The 21461-nt window shown below is 48.0% G+C and overlaps 1 protein-coding gene across 1 annotated transcript; it reads left to right on the forward strand.

The window, feature by feature from the left end:
* The first annotated feature begins 2353 nt into the window (after positions 1–2353).
* PSMD3 (proteasome 26S subunit, non-ATPase 3) lies at positions 2354–16795 on the forward strand. Its single transcript, XM_041726586.1, has 12 exons — positions 2354–2748; positions 5342–5532; positions 7253–7390; positions 8984–9120; positions 9848–10038; positions 10210–10313; positions 14164–14278; positions 14382–14501; positions 14645–14748; positions 15008–15163; positions 16098–16148; positions 16342–16795. The coding sequence occupies exons 1-12, from the start codon at positions 2529–2531 to the stop codon at positions 16417–16419; spliced, it is 1605 nt and encodes a 534-aa protein (XP_041582520.1). The 5' UTR covers positions 2354–2528; the 3' UTR covers positions 16420–16795.
* The last annotated feature ends 4666 nt before the right edge of the window (positions 16796–21461 follow it).

Genomic DNA, 21461 nt, shown 5'->3' on the forward strand with positions numbered 1-21461 from the left:
AGACTGACCCATAACTTTTAAAAAGAAATTGTGATAGTATCTTATTTCACCTTTCCCTTCTCTGCCCTCATTTCAGGGTGGTTGTGGGAGGAAGTAATGTGGGCTTGCCATATGGACCTGCAAATATGAATATTGCAATCTTATAAAACCAGTGGGTTCATACCATCCTCCTCTGCCTAAAGCTGGGTTTTAACATCTTTCACTAATTTCTTTCAAAGTAGTTTTATGAGAAGAACAATTTCTCCAAGGTTTTTGGCCTCAGGACTCAGACTCTCCCCATTCTTGGCCACCCCCTCCCCCGGCTAGTTCCCTCACTCAACAAGAATTCATGATCAACTGCCAAAAGCTTTGTGTTAAGCCATCCTCCCCCATTCTGGGGCATCTTCCAATGCCTCACTATATTGCTCAAAGACATCCTGAGTAATTATCTGCTGACTTGGTTGTTTTTCTCCTGTGATGTATACTTAATAAAGAGGTGAGCTAACACCTTAACTATCCAGAAGGGTAACTTCATAAGGATGAACAACAAAGCTCATCTGTTTTCTGTTTTCTTCCTTTACCCTTCTCGCCCACCTTCAGTTAGATTGGCGTTATGAAGAAGAGGCTTTAATGAGTTTATTCCAGCAATGATTCAAAAGTCCTGTTATCCATCCCACAGCCCAAGGGGGAAGAGAGACAGGGAAGAATTGGTCAAGACACGTTCCCTAAAACCGGAGAAAACATTTTTCCCTTCAGCAAGCAGTTGTTTAGTGCAAGGAGCTATTTGCTGCAATAGAATGACAAAGGGGAGACAAGGAACACCCTCTCTATATATGAATATAAAGAATATGATCAAAACATATTCTCTGCCCTTTATACCCTTATAGCAGAGCTAGATTGTCTTGTAGGGTCTGACCTGGTTTGAAATGTAGGACAAAGGGGAGACAAGGAACACCCTCTCTATATATGAATATAAAGAATGATCAAAACATATTCTCTGCCCTTTATACCCTTATAGCAGAGCTAGATTGTCTTGTAGGGTCTGACCTGGTTTGAAATGTAGGACAAAGGGGAGACAAGGAACACCCTCTCTATATATGAATATAAAGAATGATCAAAACATATTCTCTGCCCTTTATACCCTTATAGCAGAGCTAGATTGTCTTGTAGGGTCTGACCTGGTTTGAAATGTAGGACTTCTGGGACGCCTGGGTGGCTCAGCGGTTGGGCATCTGCCTTTGGCTCAGGGCTTGATCCCGCGGCCCCAGAATCCAGTCCCGCATTGGGCTCCCTGCATGGAGCCTGCTTCTCCCTCTGCCTGTGTCTTTGCCTCTCTCTGTGTGTCTCTCATGAATAAATAAATAAAATCTTTAAAAAAAAAAAACAAAAAACAAAATACCTTAGGACTTCAGCTACAGGAGAGAGAAAAGTTTAAAGATAGGGAGTTTTTTATTTTGTGTCTCAAGAGGTTGGAACCTCCATCTTCCTCCTGCAGAATCACTGGAGAATTCCTTTGAAAAATAAGTGGACAGAGTTTCTGGTCCAATTTCCTTCCCCTGGGGATTCTTAGATTCCCTTTAGGTGCACTATTACTCTGCTCCCCATTGCACTACAGTGTGCTTGGATGCAAACAGGCGCCCCTAAGCCTCTGCCAATAGGAACTTCCACCTGCTTTCCTCACAATACAGGGCAGAGCAGGGCCTCCAGCAGGCTACATTCTGAAGCTGTTTTTAACAACTCCGCGCCCCGAACGTGCTAGCCTGGGCCGTACAAAGAGCGGACCCGTATATTTTATACTGGAGTGATTGTCCACAGGCGCACTCTCGCCCCATCCGCACTCCCAGGCTGCAGGGATTTTATGCCTGATTCACAGCACTTGCAAAAATCTGACAAGGAAGTCTGAATCCCAGTTCGGCGCTCACATCCCTCTTTTTTGCAGCTTCCTCCCTCGCGCCGGACACACTGGGCGGCGGTTGAGTACCAGCCTCGAGAACCGAGACCCAGACCCCAAGCTGGGCGCCGGGAGGCAGGCGGTGGCTAAGACTGAGCGACTGGGAGCAAGAAACCGCACAGCAACTCATGACGTCATTACGCCCTGCGTGGCTATAGGCCTCACCCGCTCCACGCTGGTTAGAACGCTCTTAGGAGTCTGATGTGATCCAGACTGGAGCCTGAGGGGCCATCTCGTGGACACTCACGGAAATGCACTCCGGAGGAACGTAGAAGAAACTCCACACGCTGAAGCACTCCAAAGAACAAGGGGCAAACCCATACTGGCTCCTCCCTGCTCCTTCCTCGAAGATCCGCCTCCATCCTGCACCTCGGCCGTTGATTTCTTTCGCTTTTGTGGACTCGGCCTTCGGCCTGTCGGGCCTGGCGTTTCCCAGAAGGCCCAGCGCCGGGAAGAGGTTTGCAGCTGCTCCGTCATCGTGCGGCCCGTCGCGAGCCCGCGCTTGTGTGCAGGCCCGGCTCGGTTCCTGGTCTCTGGTGGGAGGATTCACGCGAGGCCCCGGTCTCAGTCCCCGGGCTAGGCCGCGACCCCGGGCGCCATGAAACAGGAGGGCTCGGCGCGGCGCCGCGGTGCGGACAAGGCGAAGCCGCCGCCGGGTGGAGGGGAACAAGAACCACCGCCGCCCCCGACCCCCCAGGATGTGGAGATGAAAGAGGAGGCGGCTGCGGGTGGCGGGTCAGCAGGGGAGCCTGACAGCAAAGCGGCGGCGGCGGCGGCGGAGCACTCCCAGCGAGAGCTGGATACCGTCACCTTGGAGGGTACGAGAGCCCGGGCCGGGGACGTGCCGTGTTCACGGATGACAGCGCCCGGGTGATCCAGCCTGTCCTCGGGACCCCAGCGCAGCTTCCGCCACCCCCGATTCCTTAGGATCACCCCCGCTGCCCGCCCCCCACCACCCTGACACTCCTGACCCCGGCCCTAGTAACCTCCTCTCCGGGCTCCGGACTCCTCCCTTAACACACCTCTTCTCTCCCCCTACCTGCGTTGAATCTAGTAGGTCCCACTGGGCCGGTGGTCTCCGTCCGTCTTTTAAGTCCCCTCAGACCTACTCTATTTACATCCTATTCTAACACCCCCACATGTGATTGGTCCCTCTAGAAACCAGTGTTTGTATTTATGGTGTGAAGGGGGTCAGGGTGATGCCCATGAATTTTAAGACTTTACAGAAGTTTTCTGTTGTCTTATCTACGCCTGGCAAACTCCCTTAAGAGAAAGAAGCCTTTCTACTCTTTTCTGTAATTAAGGTGCCGTTGCTCTTTCCCTCCCTTCAAGCCCTTATTTCTGTTCCTAAAGAGTTTAAAAACACATTACAGACTTTGGGTGTCATCCTTGAGTTCTAATACATTCATCCTGAACTATGTAAGTCCCCCCCACCCCCCATTTCTTTTCTCCTACGTGCTCATTCCCTAGGATTGTTCCTCCAAGTTCACGGTTCACTTTTCTCAGAGCATCCTGTGGGCATTTGGAGTGAGCAGAATGAGAGCTTCCCACTGTGAACCTGGTGCTGTTTTCCCAGCTCTGGCTCAAGCGGTTTATGGTGTTTTCTCTCTAATTGCATGAGAACTTTGCTCAAAAGCATTGAGATAAGCCAAGTTATCCTCCTGGGTGATGTGTTTGAGGATGTAATGTTGACTGCATCTGCCCCTGTCGAAAGTTGGGCAACAGGCTCAGTTTCTAATCAAGATCCTCTTACCTAAAATGATGATACCCGGTGGCAAAGGTGCTACTGGGCACATACATATGTTTCTTATAAACACTTCATTTTGTTGTTAGGAAGGAATTCATGTTTCCTTGTAGAAATTTTGGAAAATATCAGAAGCAGGGAGTAACATGAACCATGATTAACATTTTTTCCTATGAATTTTTGAGCTGCTCTCATGCAATTGAGATCAAGTTATACAGACAGTTTGGAAGAAGGCCTAACCAAATACAGATGGTTTTGTGTGCTTTCATCTAACATATCCGTAAACATAGCATTCAATTTTTTCCAGAAACATTTATTGACTACCCAATGTAGTGGCTAAGCATACAAACTCTGGAATTAGTTTTTTCATCTCTATAAATGAAAGTATAGTACCTACTTCATTGGGTTGATGTAAAGATTAAGATGCTTAGAACATGTGCCCAGCACGTGATGAACACATAGCAAACCCTTTGTAATGTTAGCAGTTATCATTATTGTGCCATTAAGGGGACCCAGGCACCCTATACTATGTATACAAAGGTAACTAAGAAACTACCGATTTAGAGTGTTCCCTTACTCCTGGACACTTCAGTTGTGTCAGTTTTTTACATTATAAATAGCTTTGCAACGTCATCTTTGTGGCCCAAGTTTTTAACCTATCTTTATGATTTATTTTTTTGGTATAGATTCTCAATATGCCTGAGTTGAGAGAGTAGATCTCTTTTAGAGTTGAATAGGTAGTGTCCAGAGAAACTGTACTGATTTACAATATACTAACAGAAATGTTGTGTTCACCCTGACTCTATGTTAGGATTTTTTCTTTTTCTTTTTCTTTTTTTTTTTTTTTTTTTTTGAAATTTATCTATCATAGAGAATGTACAAACGCACAAGCAGGAGGGGTGGAGGGAGAGGGAGAGAGAATTTCAAGCAGACTCCATGCTGAGCATAGAATCTGACATAGGCTCCATCCTAGGACCCTGAGAGCATGACCTGAGCTGAAACCAAGAGTTGGACACTGACTGCACCACCCAGGCACATCCACCCATGTTATGATTTTTTAAATATTACCAGTTTGGTAGTTGAAAACATTTCCATTTGCAATTATTCAAATGCTACTGAAATATATTTTCATGTCTGTTAGCTGTCTTTTTGTATTGTCTATTTGTGTTTGTTTTTACTTATCCTAATTTATGCAAACTCTTTGTAAGGAGTATGACTCTCTGATCACAGTTGCTGCAAATATTTTTCTTTTGTTTACACAGATACTCAGATTTTTTTTTGCAGAGTAGAGCCCATCATTCCTGTGTGTTTGTGTGTGTGTGTGTGTGAGAGAGAGAGAGAGAGAGATTTCTCCATATTGTTTACATTTAGAAAATAAATCTCCACGTGTTTGTCTTGTTTTTTTGTTTCTTATGGTTGCTTTTCCTTTCTTCTTTTTGTCACCCTCTACCCTTTCCCTTACCCCAGCTTTTTTTTTCTTTGTCTCTTGGTTTTGTCTTAAAATCATTGTAGGCATCTCTTAAGTATTGTTTAACCATATTAGGCAAAAGAAGTGACTGGCTACATCTCGCCCTTTTATAAGAGGTTCCCTAGACCACTTGCCTAGAGTGGTGGGAGGAATAGGAAGAGTTAGAAGTAACATTTTTCTCTTCTGTGGTCTTCCATAGATATAAAGGAGCATGTGAAACAGCTGGAGAAGGCAGTATCGGGCAAGGAGCCTCGATTTGTGCTGAGGGCCCTGCGGATGCTGCCTTCCACATCACGCCGCCTCAACCACTATGTTTTGTATAAGGCTGTGCATGGCTTCTTCACCTCAAATAATGCTACTCGAGACTTCTTGCTACCCTTCCTGGAAGAGGTAAGTGAGTCAACCACCCCCACCCCCCAGACCTCAATGTAATTGTTTCCCATCCTAAAGACCTGACTTATTACCTGCTATAGCTGAGTAGTGAAGCAAAAAGCAGGCCGTTTTAACAGTCATTTGTCCACTAACAAGGGAACCATCCTTCTGCCTTGTAGTATCATTCTTCTGAATCAGGGGAAAAGAGCTGGGAATCAGGACCCTTCCAACCAAACTCAGTTCCCACTGCTCCCCAGCAGAATACTCTCCTCCAGTTGAGTGGTGTCTCCATTGTCTTAAGAGAAGGTACCACCACCTCTCTGCCTCTGAAGCCTCACCATGGAGGACATATAAAATAGTGATTAAGAGCACAGGCTCTGGGGACACCTGGGTGGCTCAGTGGTTGAGCATCTGCCTTTGGCTCAGGATGTGATCCCGGGGTCCCAGGATCAAGTCCCACATCAGGCTTCCTGCATGGAGCCAGCTTCTCCCTCTGCCTCTCTCTCGGTATCTCTCATGAATAAATAAAATTTTAAACAACAACAACACAGGCTCTGAGGTAGAGTTGAATTTGAATCCCAGCTCTACCATTTGGTACCTGTGGGACTTGGACAAGTGAGCTAACCTCCTTATGTTTCATTTTCTTCCTTTGCTAAATGTGGCAAACAGATTTGGGGGACAAAGAGGTGGAAAGGAACATGTGTAAAGCTCTTAGAACCGTACCTGGCACATAGTAAATGCTGATGAAGTTTGTTTGGTGCTGGCAGCAGACTCTGTGTCAAGAAAGATTTCTCCTTTTCTGTCTAGCTATACAATCCTCATTATGTCCAGGTCCTGCCCCTTCTCAAACCTAAGTGTCCCTTCAGCTATCTCCCTAAAGCCATCATGGACATGGGCTATTCCATAGAAGAGACTCAAAAAAATCCCTTGAGGTGGAATGGTGAAGAATTTATTGTCTGGGAAAAGGGAAAAGCACTCTTCCCCAACATCATCTGGGAAGAAAAATTTTAACCTGTATATTTCTTTTCTTTTCAAGATTTTATTTATTTATTCATGAGAGAAACAGAGATGGAGAGGCAGAGATACAGGCAGAGAGAGAAGCCAGCTCCATGCAGGGAGCCTGATGTGGGACTCGATCCAGGGACTCCAGGATCACTCCCTGGGCCGAAGGCAGATGCTTAACTGTTGAGCTACCTAGGCATCCCTAACCTGTATATTTCTAAATACACCCCACATGTTTCCCTTTTGAACTGTTGCACATTATCCCAGTTTTAGTGACTAGATCTTATAATAAGTATGTCATATATGTCAGTTACCCCCAAATTTCCTTTGTTCCTACCCCCCAAAAATTGGATCTCATTATTCTTGATCTCATCTCTAGTATTGTATTACTTTATTAAATTCTCTTTGATAAAATTTGCAGTGGTTCCAAGTGTGGTGGTTTAATCTCTCTACTTAGATTGTAGGCTCTTTGAGGGGTCCTTACATCATCCTTTCCATCCCCATTATGTTCTATGAAGATGTCTGTTTTACTTCTCCAAGCCTTTTTTTGTTTCTACTGCCAGCCTCCTTGACTTCCTTTGGAAGGAGACTGTGCCATCTTTATTTTTATATCCCAGCACCTAGAAAAATCTTGCATATAGTAGTGAATATTTGTTGAAATGCATCGTGAGTGAAATACATTCTTGGTTGGTTGATCTGACTGAGCTTTTCCACAGTAATTCATGGTTTCTCCTAGCCCATGGACACCGAAGCTGATTTACAGTTCCGTCCCCGAACAGGAAAAGCTGCATCAGCACCCCTTCTACCTGAAGTGGAAGCCTACCTACAACTCCTCATGGTCATCTTTCTGATGAACAGCAAGCGCTACAAAGAGGTATCCAGGACCAGTGAGCGAGAATAACATGCCCCAAGCAGTGCATGGGGTTGGTGGGAGAGAATGTCTCTGGTGAAAAATTGAAGAGAGTCACTGAGTTCTTAATCGTCCCCCTAGACTCTTCCCCCATGTAGAAACATACCTAACCCCACATCCGGGGATACCCCCTTAGCTCCTGTTCAGATACCATGGGAAGGGGCTGGCAGCTGCCATTCTGTGCTTATCTGTGGCACAGTACCAGTGCAGTGGATTCTGTTTGGAAAAGGAGATTTGGAGACAGAAATTTGACTTCAAATCCTAGCTGTATCTTGGACAAATTAATTTCTCCTGGCTTTATATCAGATGGGAAAAACAATGCCCAACTCACAGCATCACCATTGACATTAAATAAAGTACTACCACAATGATCTTCATATAGTAAGCTTTCACAGTATTTCAGTAATTGGCAGTTCTTTTCATGGGACTGAACAACTCCATGGATACTGTACTGCCACTGCTTCCTCCAGTTGGGGCCAACTTCTTTGTCAGTCATAGCCACTATGCAGAAAGCACACTCAAGAAATGACTCCAAGGTCCAGGATGCATGGGTGGCTTAGTCAGTTAAGCATCTGACTCTTAATTTCGGCTCAGGTCATGATCTCAGGGTCATTGGATCAAGCCCCACATTGGGCTCTACGCTCAGCTGGGGGGTAGGGGAAGCATCTACCTGAAATTCTCACCTTTCCTTCACCCCCACTCTGCTCTTGAGTGTATGCACGTACCCACCTGCTCACATGCTCTCTAGAATAAGTAAATCTTTTTTAAAAAGAAAGAAATGACAGTTCCCTCTGCTCCATCCCTGTTTTGTTTTTTCCTTGCCTTGCCACAAGTTGATTTTTGTGTGTTTTTAGACTAATTCACCCCCTATAAAGGGTGCGATTCAGGGGCACCTGGCTGGCTTTCAGTAGAGCATCCAACTCTTGATCTCTGGGTAGTGAGTTCGAGCCCAACATTGGCTGCAAAGATTACTTAAAATAATTTGATTGGATGCATTTTTTAAAAGTGTAGGGCTCAGTGGGTTTTGGTATGTTCACAAGTTGTACAGCTATCATCACTGTCTAATTCCAGAATAATTTCATCACCCCAAAAAGAAACCCCATTGCTGTTAGTAGTCGCTCCCTATTCTCCCCTCACCCCAGCCTCTGGCAACGACTCATCTACATTTTCTGGCTCATGGATTTTCCTATAAATGGAATTATGTAACACATGGCCTTTCATGTCTGGCTTCTTTGACTTAGCATAATGTTTTCTAGGTTTGTCCATGTTGTAGTGTGTATTCAGCCCTTGTAATGGATGGATGATATTCTGTTGTATGGATATGCTGCATTTAACTTCTCCATCCGCTGGGTGATAGACACTTGGGTTGATTGTTTCCACTTTTTAGTAATTCTCAGTAATGCTGCTGTGAACATTTGTGTACAGACTTCTATGTGAACATACGTTTCCAGTTCTCCTGGATTTATGCCTAGGAGAGGAGTTGCTGGCTCATATGATAGCTCCTTGTTTAACTTTTTGAGGAATTGCCACTTGATTCTCTTTTCGCCGCCTCCCCAGGCACAGAAGATCTCTGACGACCTGATGCAGAAGATCAGCACTCAGAACCGCCGGGCTCTGGACCTTGTGGCCGCAAAGTGTTACTACTATCACGCCCGGGTCTATGAGTTTCTGGATAAGCTGGACGTGGTGCGCAGGTACAGGTGGCCAAGGTCTGACCCAAGGTTAAGAACTGTCCCCCAGGCTCTTCCCTATACTCCAATCAAGGGAGGACTGATCAAGGGTAGGAGGATGGGCTGGAAAACACTTTACTCCTCTGTTTAAAACTTGTGGTGGCTCCCCATTTTCCTCAGGGAAAAGCTGAAGTCTTCATGATTGCATGTGAGTCCCGACGAGGTCTAGCCCCTGCTCACTGTCTCCTTGACTCTACCTCTCACTGCTCCCTGACTCACTTCTCAGCCACACTGGCCTCCCTGCTTTTCTTGGAGCCAGCCGGGCACGCTCTTCCCTCTGCTCACAATGCTCTTCTCCCTCCTTCAAGCCTTTGTTTAATTGTTAAATTCTCAGTGAATCCTACTCTGACCAAGGTACTTCAAATGGCCACCCATCCTTCTCGCCTCCTGTGTTCCCCATCACACTTACCCTGGTTTCTGCATAGTCCCGATCTTCTCTCATGCTCCCTAAGGCACTTATTTATCACAACTGTCATCTGTCTCACCTATTTGAATGTAGAGTTAGTTGTGTCCTTTTTGTACACCCAGAATAGCGCTTCACACCACAGGCACTCAATAGTTAAATGTTCAATGAATAACCAGAAAGGCAATTTGTGTCACTCTTTTTGGAATTGAGAGACAATAGAGAAGTCAAAGCCATTCAAAGAGTTATTTGAGGTGTTTGACATCTTTTTTATTTTCCTTCTTGAAGCTTCTTGCATGCCCGGCTCCGGACAGCCACCCTTCGGCATGACGCAGATGGGCAGGCCACCCTGCTGAACCTCCTGCTACGGAACTACCTCCACTATAGCTTGTACGACCAGGCTGAGAAGCTGGTATCCAAGTCCGTGTTCCCTGAGCAGGCCAACAACAATGAGTGGGCCAGGTACCTCTACTACACAGGTGAGCAAGGGGCCCCACCCCTCAAGTCAGGGAGTGTGTCTCAGGTTCACGTGATGCAAATTTCCTGAAAATTTAGTGTACTTGGTGCCTGAGGGGCCCATTTTGGCACTCTGGTTTGTAGGGGGCTTTGGATGACACCATTCTTTGATCCACTCTCTTTTCCACATTCAGGGCGAATCAAAGCCATTCAGTTGGAGTACTCAGAGGCCCGGAGAACAATGACCAACGCCCTTCGCAAGGCCCCTCAGCACACAGCTGTCGGCTTCAAACAGACGGTGAGCAGCAGCTCTCATCCCTTCGATGCTTACTCATCTGATAATGCTTTAGTTCTCTTTCCCTACTTCGGGGCCAGGGAAGGCATCCTCAACCGTCATGATCCAGAGGTTAAATTGCATGTCCATTTGTGTATAACATTGATCAGAACACATTAAGCAGACACTCCCTGCACCTCCAGTGGTTTATGTTCAGAGGACTCTCCTTCGTAGATGGGATTAGAATATTCCTGATTCCCCAGCACTCCTTACAGTCATTCCAGGCATGGATCTGGATTGCGTTGAGAAATCCCAGGCTCTTTACTGGTCCCTCACATGCCCATTTGAGAGGAATGTTTTCTGTGGCCCGGGAACCAAGAAAATCCCCAGGAGGCTGACTGATTCAGGTGTGGATAAGTCTTGGTCACCTAGAGCTGTCAGTCACCAAGGCTTTTTCTGAGTGCTGACCTTGGTGTTGGGCACTGTGAGATTGCAAAAGATTATTACTCAGAAAGGCTTGAGGGCCTGTGTAAAGTCACAGAGCCTGGTAGCCACAATTTGGACCCTGCTTTCCCAACCATGAACACCTATTTCCACCTCAACTTGACCTCTACCTCCTAATGAAAGAGAACAAGATGGGATCCCTGGGTGGTGCGGTTTGGCGCCTGCCTTTGGCCCAGGGCGCGATCCTGGAGACCCGGGATCAAATCCCACGTCGGGCTCCCAGTGCATGGAGCCTGCTTCTCCCTCCGCCTATGTCTTTGCCTCTCTCTCTCTCTCTCTCTCTCTCTCTCTCTTTGTGTGACTATCATAAATAAATTTTTTAAAAAATTTTTTTAAAATTTAAAAAAAAAGAGAACAAGATGAAGATGACTAAGAATGACTAGGTCAGTATAGTCAAGTTCAGAAGTTGAAAGAAAGGTTTGGTTTTGGTCAAATAATTAAAGATACCTTAAAGAAAAAGTTAAATTTAATCTGGTTTTTGAAGGTGGGTAGAATTTTCACAGAAGGGAATGGCTTTTCAGACATATCATGATACATGTGCAGATTATTAGATTGCTTACAATATATGACATACACTAAAGTTCCTAAAAATACACATAATCAACATATAAATTGTGCAGTGTCTGGAGAGAGGTGTGGGGTAAATCAGAGTTCTCAAATCAGACTTTACTATAGATGGATAAGGTTTCTGGGATTTCTGTGGTGGAGCCAGGTGGCAGGAACAGAGAGAGCTGGAGTGAGATCTTTGGCCAGCAGACTGTTGACGAGGAAGCCAGAAAAGAGATGGAATGGTTGCTTGAGAGAGGAAGAAGAGTTGGGGGAACTTTCACCCACAGAGACTTAAGCAAATAGGTGATAGTCCAAGGCCTTGGAGGAGCTAAAGAAGGGAAGGGTTAAAGAACACAGGTAGAGAAGCTGACTTGAGCTAAAAGCAGGGAGGCGGAGAATGTGTAAAAAGAGGCCTCAGCTTTGAAGTGGAGTCCACAACAGAACACTTTGAAAGCTTATCCATCCATAGTAAAACCCACATTCTCGCCTTGGGTGATCTCAGCTCAACGCTGACCTCCTGGTGCTTCACCAAAGTCTATTTCTGTCTTAGTCTGCTGGGGCCATCAGAACAAGCTACCACCATCTGGGTAGCTTAAGCAACAGCAATCTATTTCCTTATAGTTGGGGAAGCCAAAAGTCCAGCATCAGGGTGTCACCATGGTTGGTTTCTCCTAAGGGTCTCACTCGTAGACGGGCGTCATCTTTTATTCTCTTGAAACTGTCTTCCTTCTGTGCATGACTGTATCTTAATCTCTTGTAAGGACACCAGTCATTGGATTAGGACCACTCATATGACCTCATTTTCCTTAATCTCTTTAAAAGCTCTGTCTCCAAATGCAGACATAGCTTGCTTTACTGCGCTTTTTACACATACTATATTTTTTATAAATTGAAGGTTAGTGGTGACCCTGCATTGAGCAAGTGTCTCTGTGTCACATTTTGGTTATTCTCGCAACATTTCAAACTTTTTCATTATTATATCAGTTATGGTGACCTGCAATCACTGGTTACATGATTTGTTGAAGGACGAGATGATAGTGTTTTTTAAGAAAGTATTTTTAAATTAAGTTATGTACATTAAATTATTTTTTTTTAGGTAATGCTGTTGCACACTTAATAGAGTACGGTATGGCATAAACCTAATTTTTAGGTGCCCTGGGAAACCAGAAAGTCACGTGACTAGCTTTAGTGTGGTATTCGCTCTATTGCGGTGGTCTGGAACACAGCCCATGATTATCTCTGAGGTACTGAGGGGTTAGCACTTCAACATACAAATTTGGGGTTTCACAGTTCAGCCTGTGATACTAATTCTGACCCCTCTTAATGAACACCAGACCTACGAATCTAGCTTCCCACCACACATCTCTGTATAGATACTCCTCACACTTAGCTTATCAAAAATAGACCCCTCTGGGTGCCCCTTACCAGTCCTTCCTCCTGCTCTCCCGATAAAGATAGGAGCTTTGGAATGACCCCAGACTCCCCCATCCCGCCCCACTCCTCCTTCCCCATCACTCAGTTGTCTGTTGATTTGCCTCCATGTCTTTTGTATTTGTCTCCTTTCTGGAATCACTGGCGCCCTTGTTTGAGCCAGTAGCATCCCTGGTCATCGTCTTCCCCTTTACGAACCCAGCTTTCACACACCTGCCTGACTAACCAGAGCACTCTGCCTTGTCCAGGAAGCTTGCATTGCTCCCCATTATCTCCCCAATAGGGATGATAAGTTTTGTGAGGTAGTCAGGCTGGGGGTTATGAGGACACTACTGCTGCCACTGCCGCTGCTGCTGCCACTGCCACCCATTTTAGGGACTGGGAAATTGAGGGCTTGGTTGCTCTGCTTTTCCTAGCTAGTGAGTGAAGACTAGCATTATTCTGTCTCCAAACTCTGAACTCAGCCTGGCATTCAAAACCGCACATCCCCAGGCTGGCCCAGCATCCCCCATAACCTTCCAGACTTCCTTCAAACATGTGCTACACTTGTCCGGTCTGTTCATTTGACTAAAACATCCTCCCTCCTCCCCCTGCTTCATCTGAATCCTTACAGCATGTGTACAGCATGTGTTAACTTCTGCCTTTTCCCTGGGTTTCCCATCACTCCTAGGTTACTCCAGGGAACAGGGCAGCATCGTAGGTGTGTGGGGGTGAGTGTGGGCACGATCTTATAACCTCTTGCTTCCATCATGACTCTTGCTTCGTCTGTGGTCCTGTCCATCCTGCTTAGTGGGCGGCTCCTTCATTGCTGGCATCACCTCCCCCATTGTGGTTTTCCTCGCTTGGTGCTAAATCCACAGTAGGCAGCATCTAGAAATCCCTCACAGTTCTGTGGAGAAAGAAGAGCCGGGTTTTCCCACCAGCCTCCTGTACGCTACCTGGCTGCAGCCCATTCACTGAGGTTCTCCCAGTCTCCTCCTGTGCTTCTGCCTCTACACGTTCACCTCCTCTCCTCCAGCGACCAGCACCGTGGGCCAACTCCTGTCCCATTCTCTAGCCTCTGGGCCCTGCTCCCCCAGTGTTTCAGAGCCACAGGACCCTCCCCTCTGGCCTGTACCTCAGAGCATTGCCATTGCAGAGTGGCGTGCGAGTGGAGTGGCAGTTGAGATGGAGCTTAGGGCTCGGCATGGTCAGAAGGGCAGCTTTGACCTGGCTGCCAATATTCCCAGTACCTGGCTCCCGGGGGCATGCCCAGCTCTACGTGGGCCTGATTGCAGTACCATCTTCCCCATCTCGCAGTGTGTCGGACTGCACTGAAGCCCCGTTTCTCTCTCTCCTCCCTCCTGCTGGGGCTCCCTGCCCTTTGTGTTCCTGTGTCGCACACCACCAGGTGCACAAGCTCCTGATTGTGGTGGAGCTGCTGCTCGGGGAGATCCCAGATCGGCTACAGTTCCGTCAGCCTTCCCTCAAGCGCTCGCTCATGCCCTACTTCCTTCTGACCCAAGGTAAGGCTGGTCCCGCTCACAGAGCTTGCCGAGGTCTGACACTGTGGCCTCTTCAGTGCATTTGCCCATTTGTGTCATCTGATCCACTCCTCTCCCCCTCCAGCTGTCAGGACCGGAAACCTAGCCAAGTTCAACCAGGTCCTGGACCAGTTTGGGGAGAAGTTTCAAGCAGATGGGACCTATACCTTAATCATCCGACTGCGGCACAACGTCATTAAGACAGGTGTGGATCAGAGTCTGAGGGGCCACTGGAAGAGCAGGACCCAGATGAGTCTTCTGCAAGGGATGGGCAACCCTAGAGATATCCGCGGGTGGGTGAAGGGGCTGTGTCTACCCTGCCCACCCCAGTGCTGCTTCCTCCCCCAGGTGTGCGCATGATCAGCCTCTCCTATTCCCGAATCTCCCTGGCCGATATTGCCCAGAAACTGCAGCTGGATAGCCCAGAAGACGCAGAGTTCATTGTTGCCAAGGTGGAGCTGATTCGGAGATGGCAATTGCTACGTTGCTGCCACATTTCAGGGGATGGGAATGGAAGGAGATTGGCCAAGGGGGAGGGCATGGTCTTTTCAGAGAGTGCTGGTCTTACAGTATGAAGCCAGGAAGTTGCCAGAGAGAATGTGTACATGAGTGAGTGTGTGAGAGTGTAAGGAGGAAAGGGACAGGACAGGGTGTTCTTGGATTTAGAAGATGGACTTTCTGGTGACTTTGTATCCCTTTGGGGGCCTGCAGGCCATCCGGGATGGCGTCATTGAGGCCAGCATCAACCATGAGAAGGGCTACGTCCAGTCCAAGGAGATGATTGATATCTATTCTACCCGTGAGCCCCAGCTGGCCTTCCACCAGCGCATCTCCTTCTGCCTAGATATCCACAACATGTCTGTCAAGGTGAGAAGCCGGGGCTGCAGAGGGGATTTTGGCAGCATCCAAGGAGTCCCCAGAGGAGATTAGCCTTAGTTCCTGGCCCATCTCTGTAAAGTCACTAAATGGCAGGGCAGGGGGCCCCAGATGGAGCAGAGAACTCGTGAGCCTGAGCTCACAGCTTCTGAGGGTATGGTTGCCAGGGAGGACTGGATGGATTCAGGGAGCAGGGTTCTAGATTTGCTTCCAAATTTGAGTCACTCACTTTCTCTGAGCCTCTGTTTCTCCATCCGTGAAGCTGATGATGAGATTACCTGCCCTGCCTGCTTCAGGGCTGATGACATTAAATGCAGTCACTGTCTCCAGGCACCTAGTGAAGCCTAAACTGTGGGGAAGGCAGGATGGGTATCTAGTTCCACAAAAGGCTATGAAGCCCTTATCCAGTGGCAGACACTGACTTGGGTGCTGGTACTGTGTGCCAAGTATTTCCTGGTCTCTTCTTGCCCCAAGAAACTGGGGATGTTGTTGCCTTGCTTTAAATCAGGTAAATGCCGTGCTCAGAAAGAGACAAAAGGCCCTTTGCAACCTGGTCCCCTGTGTCTGTAGCCTTACTTCTTCCTGGTGCACCCTCCTCTCTCCTCCCCCTCCTTGTTTTTCTTTCTCCCCCCACCCCCCAGCTGGCCCCACTGAGCTCAGGCCAGGCGTTTTCACACATTGAAACCTCTGCCTGGAATGCCCTTCCCCCTTTCCCCCACCAGTCTGTTCCCTCCCTCCTTTCCCTCCTCCTCATTTAGCATGCTATAGTAGTAATTTGCCTGCATGCCTCGCTCCCCACTAGACCAAACTGGAGAGCGAATGACCTTATTCCTGTCGTGGTGCCCGGTACACAGAAGCAGCACAATAAACGTATGTTAAGTGCGTGCCTTCTCTTCATCTTACTCCTCTCTCTACTGTGCTTCAGGCCATGAGGTTTCCTCCCAAATCGTACAACAAGGACTTGGAGTCTGCAGAGGTAAGGTGCCTTTTGCTTTGGACAAGACCGAAAGGTCAAGCTTTCCTCCAGAGAGGGAAGAGGGAGGCAGTTTCTGGAAGGGCTCGGAGCTGCTCTGAAGCTTTGTGGTCCCTGCCTTGGGGTGGCTGGGTGAAACACTGTGAGAGCCCCCTGGCCCCCAGCAGCCCAGCCCTCTCCCCACCTCTTGCCCCAGGAACGGCGTGAGCGAGAGCAGCAAGATTTGGAGTTTGCCAAGGAGATGGCAGAGGATGATGACGACAGCTTCCCTTGAACCAGGGACTGGGGGCGGGGGATGAGTGGGGACTGGCTCTTTATCTTCCCCCTCAGGGTCCCCTGCCCAGGGAACCGGCCCCTCTCCTGTACATGTCTCACAGACTGCGCATGTGCAGGGGGTGAAGGGTGCAGGGAGCCAGCCACCCCCACCTTCACCCCAGGACCCCTCCCCAGCCGGTGACAGCACACGGTGGGCAGGAGGTGGGCAGGTGGCCTCCCCAGGGCAGGGTCCTGGCTACTGATACGGGCAGCAGGATGGGAGGGGAGAGCCCTGTGCTCTCCAGAGAGCTGGGGACTGGAATTGGGACATGGGTTGGGTTGTATGTTTTTTGAAGCTTCAATTATGATTTTTAAACAATAAAAAGTTCTCCAGAGTTCTTTGTGCATCATTTAATGACACTGCTTCGCTTTCACACCTATGGGTATTGACAGACCCAGATTTTTCTTGCTCTTGGAGAGAATGGCCCAATGTAATCATCCAGTATGACCTTGGTTGAGGATGAAGCCAAAGACAGGGTGAAGAGGTGATCTGCCACCAGAAGGGCCTCTCCTATCTAACTGGCTAGCCAGTATTGGGCAAGTCACTAAACCTCTCAGTCTCCTTCCTCACATCTGTCCAATAAAGGACTAGACTCAGTGACCTGGCCCTAAAGTTAGAAATCTAGACCTCTTGGGCAGCCCAGGTGGCTCAGCGGTTTAGCGCCGCCTTCAGCCCAGGGCGTGATCCTGGAGACCCGGGATCGAGTCCCACATCTGGCTCCCTGCATGGAGCCTGCTTCTCCCTCTGCCTGTGTCTCTGCCTCTCTCTCTATGTCTCTCATGAATAAATAAATAAAATCTTTTAAAAAAAAATCTAGACCTCTAGATCACCAAAGAAAAACTGGGAGTCTAGCCCTCAGGTGAGGTTTGCAGAGGAGAGAAGGGGCTCTGATAAGTCTGCTGCAGTTGGAGGAGAGCAGGGCTTTCCCCAGTTAGCCCTTAAATACGGAAGACGGGCTCCTCCCTGAGAGCAGAGTGGGGTCAGGCAGGAGGGGGGACCCTGTGGCCCCTGCCCACTGACACTAGCTGCGGATGGTGAGGAAATGTGTCTGCCTAGGTCTCGAAGTCTCCTGGCCACTAACAGTGGTAACTCCCCATCTTGGGCCATTGAATTATTGCTACGTTCTCTGCTCCTGCCAAGCGCTGTTACCTGAACACAGCCTTGTGGGTTTCTGCCTCTACTTAACTGTCTTCCCTCCCCTGTGGTGCTCTAGCTCTCCACCTCCTGGATTTCTACACCTCCTCCAGGCTTCCTGCCTCACAGTGATTTATTCCCCTGGTTTCTGGAACACTCACTTGAGATCAGATACTCATAGGAGATGGTGTGAAAGTCTTACCTTCCTAACTAGTTTGTAGGTTCTTAGAGAGCATGAGGCATTTGTATCCTCCCTGGGCTTTGCCCAGTGCGTGGCACACTGGGTTCAATGAAGTCTTGTTTGTTAGAGGAGGTACACTCTCTCCATCACAACTGAAGATTTTCATCCCCCAATAACCCTAATTTCCATTAAAGGCATGTTTTAGACTAGCCTTGCTTTTGTTCCTCATCCCATCCCAGCCATGGTCACAGTGATCTGGCATTGGCCACTTCTTTTAAAAGAAAAAATTGCCACCTGCCGTATAATGAAACCCTTCAAAAAAAAGAGTTATTTTGGGGGCAACTGGCTGGCTTAGTCGGTTAAGCCACCAATTCTTGGTTTTGGCTCAGGTCATGATCTCGGTTGTGAGATCAAGCCCTGCATCGGGCTCTGCCCTGGACATGGAGCCTGCTTAAGATTCTTGCCTTCTTCCTCTTCCCCTCCCAGCCCCCTCCCCTGTGGTCACTCATGCACTGTAAGAAGAAACAAACAAACAATTTTTAAGTGATCTCTCTACCTAACAAACCTACAACCCCAAGATCAAGTGTCACATGCTCTACCAACTGAACCAGCCAGGCACCCCCAAGGTTTTAAATCCTAGCACCAAGCCCTTAGTCCCTCAGACCCTCTCCTGGTTGGTAACAGATTGGAGAGTGTGTCACCCTGGTCCAGGGCACTCTGGATGGTGCAATTGTTTGTTTTGTTTCATGACTTTGTTTTGAAGGGTTTCATGACTTGCTGTGATTCCCTGGTTCTCACCCACCTTGAGTCTATGGACTCTTTTTCTGTCTGCTTGCTGTCTGGAAGTTTCTTGTAATTCATTCCCGTGAGCTTGGTTTTCTCTTCCCGGAGAAGCTTATTGCCCTTTTTATGCTTGGAGAGCTCACCGTGTTCTCCACTTTCTGGGCGGTGGTGGTGTTTTAATTAGAGAACTACAGAAGGGCACCTGGTGTCTGCCTTTGGCTCAGGGCATGATCCCGGGTCCCGGAATCGAATCCCACGTCGGGCTCCCTGCATGGAGCCTGCTTCTCCCTCTGCCTGTGTCTATGCCTCTCTCTGTGCCTTTCATGAATAAATAAATAAAATCTTTATTAAAAAAATAGAAAACTACTATTAAAAAAATAGAGAAGCAGGAAGAATAACAAATATCCATGTGCTTTCCACCCAAGTTTAATAAATGGTGACACTGGTTATCATGCAAGTTTCCTCAACCAAGGCAAACTGTTACACGTCAAGTGAAGCCGCTCTTGTTCCTTTCCCAGACCCTTGCCTACCTTCTAGAGGCAGCCACTCTGATGAATTCAGCTGGGTAGCTTTCCAGTTTATGCTTTAATACATTTTGTTACATTAAAGTAGTGTCTTGCGCTTTTAAATCTTTTAAATGATATATCACATGAATGTAACTTGCTCTCCACTCAGTCTTGGTTTTGAGATTAGTGGTGGTGAGACCAGGCTCAGCACTGTCCTCGGCACTGCGAAACCACAAATTCCTCAAGGAGTTTTCATCCTGTGACGACTTGGTGGGGGAGGCGCATGTGGTATGAACGGACCACGATTTATTTAGCCCTTCCCCGACTGGGGCGCGTTGGTTTGCTCTGACATAGGATGCCACTGAGGACAGCTCCGGGAGTCTCCTGCTACAGGGGACTGTGTACATGGTGTGCAAACCTCTTAAAGGGCCGGATCGCACATTTTTTAGGTTTCTGAGCCATATGGTCTGTCACAACTCTTCATTTCAGTGCTGCACTTCTTGAAAGCGGCTATAAACAATATGTAAACAAAATTATTTAATAACCCTGGGGTTTGAATTTCATAGGATGTTTACATGTTATGAAATATTCTTTTGTTTTTTCCCCCAACCATTTAAAAATGTGAAACCCATTCTTAGCTCGAGGTGTACAGATCTTGGCTCACAGGCCAAGTCTGCAACAAATGAGTCACTCCAGAGGCCTTAGAAAGAGGCTCCAAGTCCAGGACCAGATGAAAACAGGAAGCGTGAGGGGAAGTCGCCACCGGTTCTGGCCTTTGAGAAACACCTGGGAAAACCTTTAGGAGGCTGGACGGCGGAATGACCAGTAGGGGTCTCTGGAGCCAGTGCCTTTGCCAGTGCATCATGGCTTCTAACAAGCCCTGGCTCTCTACTTGGCCTTTATTGTCCATCGGGTAAGGCTTAAGTCTGGATTGAGCCATTCTCCAATACAGCTATCTGAACAGGAAGGTAGTGTAATGGGGAGGATGCGAGCTGGAGAAGCCTGGTGTCACATCCTGTCTGCTCTGCCATGACTCGTTCTGTGATCTGGGCAAGACCCTTCGCTTCTCTGAGGCTGTCCCTTGTCTATAGTGGGAGTAACCCACATCCTTTTACTAGGTTTGTAGGATGAAACGACAAGAGTGTAATGGAAGGTGCTTGATGTACAAGAGGTGTCAAATAAGTGTCAGCCAACATTTGGATTTTCTCCCTATGGAATGGATGTCAGAACACTTCCCGGGATGAGCAGTTTACTTTCCCCTGGAAGCTGCCCACTCCATCTTCTAACACTTCTGATCATTGGAAAGCTCTTTCCCTCTGTGGAGCTGAAAACTCGCCGGCTGTGGCTTCCACTCCCTGGGCCACTTCCAGCCCTGGAGACCCGGCAACAAACCCCCTCCTTCACTTTCCCTGGTCAACACAGCCTGCTTTCTTCAAGTGGGATCTTGAGTCCTTTCACCCTTCTGGCCCCCCTCGTTAGAATTAACGTGTATTCTCTCAATCAAACATCCTACGCACTTGGACTGTAGGTGAAGATAAGAGTCTGGGCCTGGGGCTGCCCAGCCACTGGTGAGGAAGGCCAAACACTGGTTAAGAGATCCGATGGTTAAGGAGCTCTTGGGTGGCTCGGTCGGTTGAACATCCAACTCTTGAGTGCAGCTCAGGTCCTGATCTCAGGGTGGTGGAATCAGGCCCTGTGGTGGCTCTGTGCTCAGGGGGAGCCTGCTTGGGATTCTCTCCCCCTCCCCCTCTGCCCCTCCTCCCCCACTTCTAAAATAAAATAAATCTTAAAACAAAAGAATTTAAGACTGTGGCACAGAGCAGACCTTGATTCTGCCACTTGGTCAAGTTACTTAACCTCTTTGAGGTTAGATTACTCTTCTGTAAAAGGGGAAATGGTTCTAGTACCTTCCTCATAGGCTTATTGAAAGGCATACCTGGGGATCCCTGGGTGGTTTAGCGCCTGCCTTTGGTCCAGGGCCCGATCCTGGAATCCCGGGATCGAGTCCCGCATTAGGCTCCTGGCATGGAGCCTGCTTCTCCCTCCTCCTGTGTCTCTGCCTCTCTATGTCTATCATAAATAACAAATAAATAAATATTAAAAAAAAAAAAGAAAGAAAGGCATACCGCTCTCCTTGTGTGGAGAGCGCTCAGCACAAGGTTAGGGGCCTTATGGAGTCAGATGAGTCCTCTGGAGGTTCTTTGGGGGAGGATGAAGGGACATGTTTGTGGAAGTGAATTTCCTGCCCCCCAGTTCCAAACTCACCCCTCTGCTGCTGCAGAGCTGGGCACAGAGCTGGCCTCAATCAGTGCATGGTGACCAGCTACCCAGCGGGAGGTGGAGGTGGGGGGCGCCCTGAGGCCCTGGGAGGACAGGGGACTAGAGGCAGGATGCGA

Source organism: Vulpes lagopus, chromosome 12, assembly GCF_018345385.1.
Source record: "Vulpes lagopus strain Blue_001 chromosome 12, ASM1834538v1, whole genome shotgun sequence".
In the NCBI taxonomy this organism is placed as follows: domain Eukaryota; kingdom Metazoa; phylum Chordata; class Mammalia; order Carnivora; family Canidae; genus Vulpes; species Vulpes lagopus.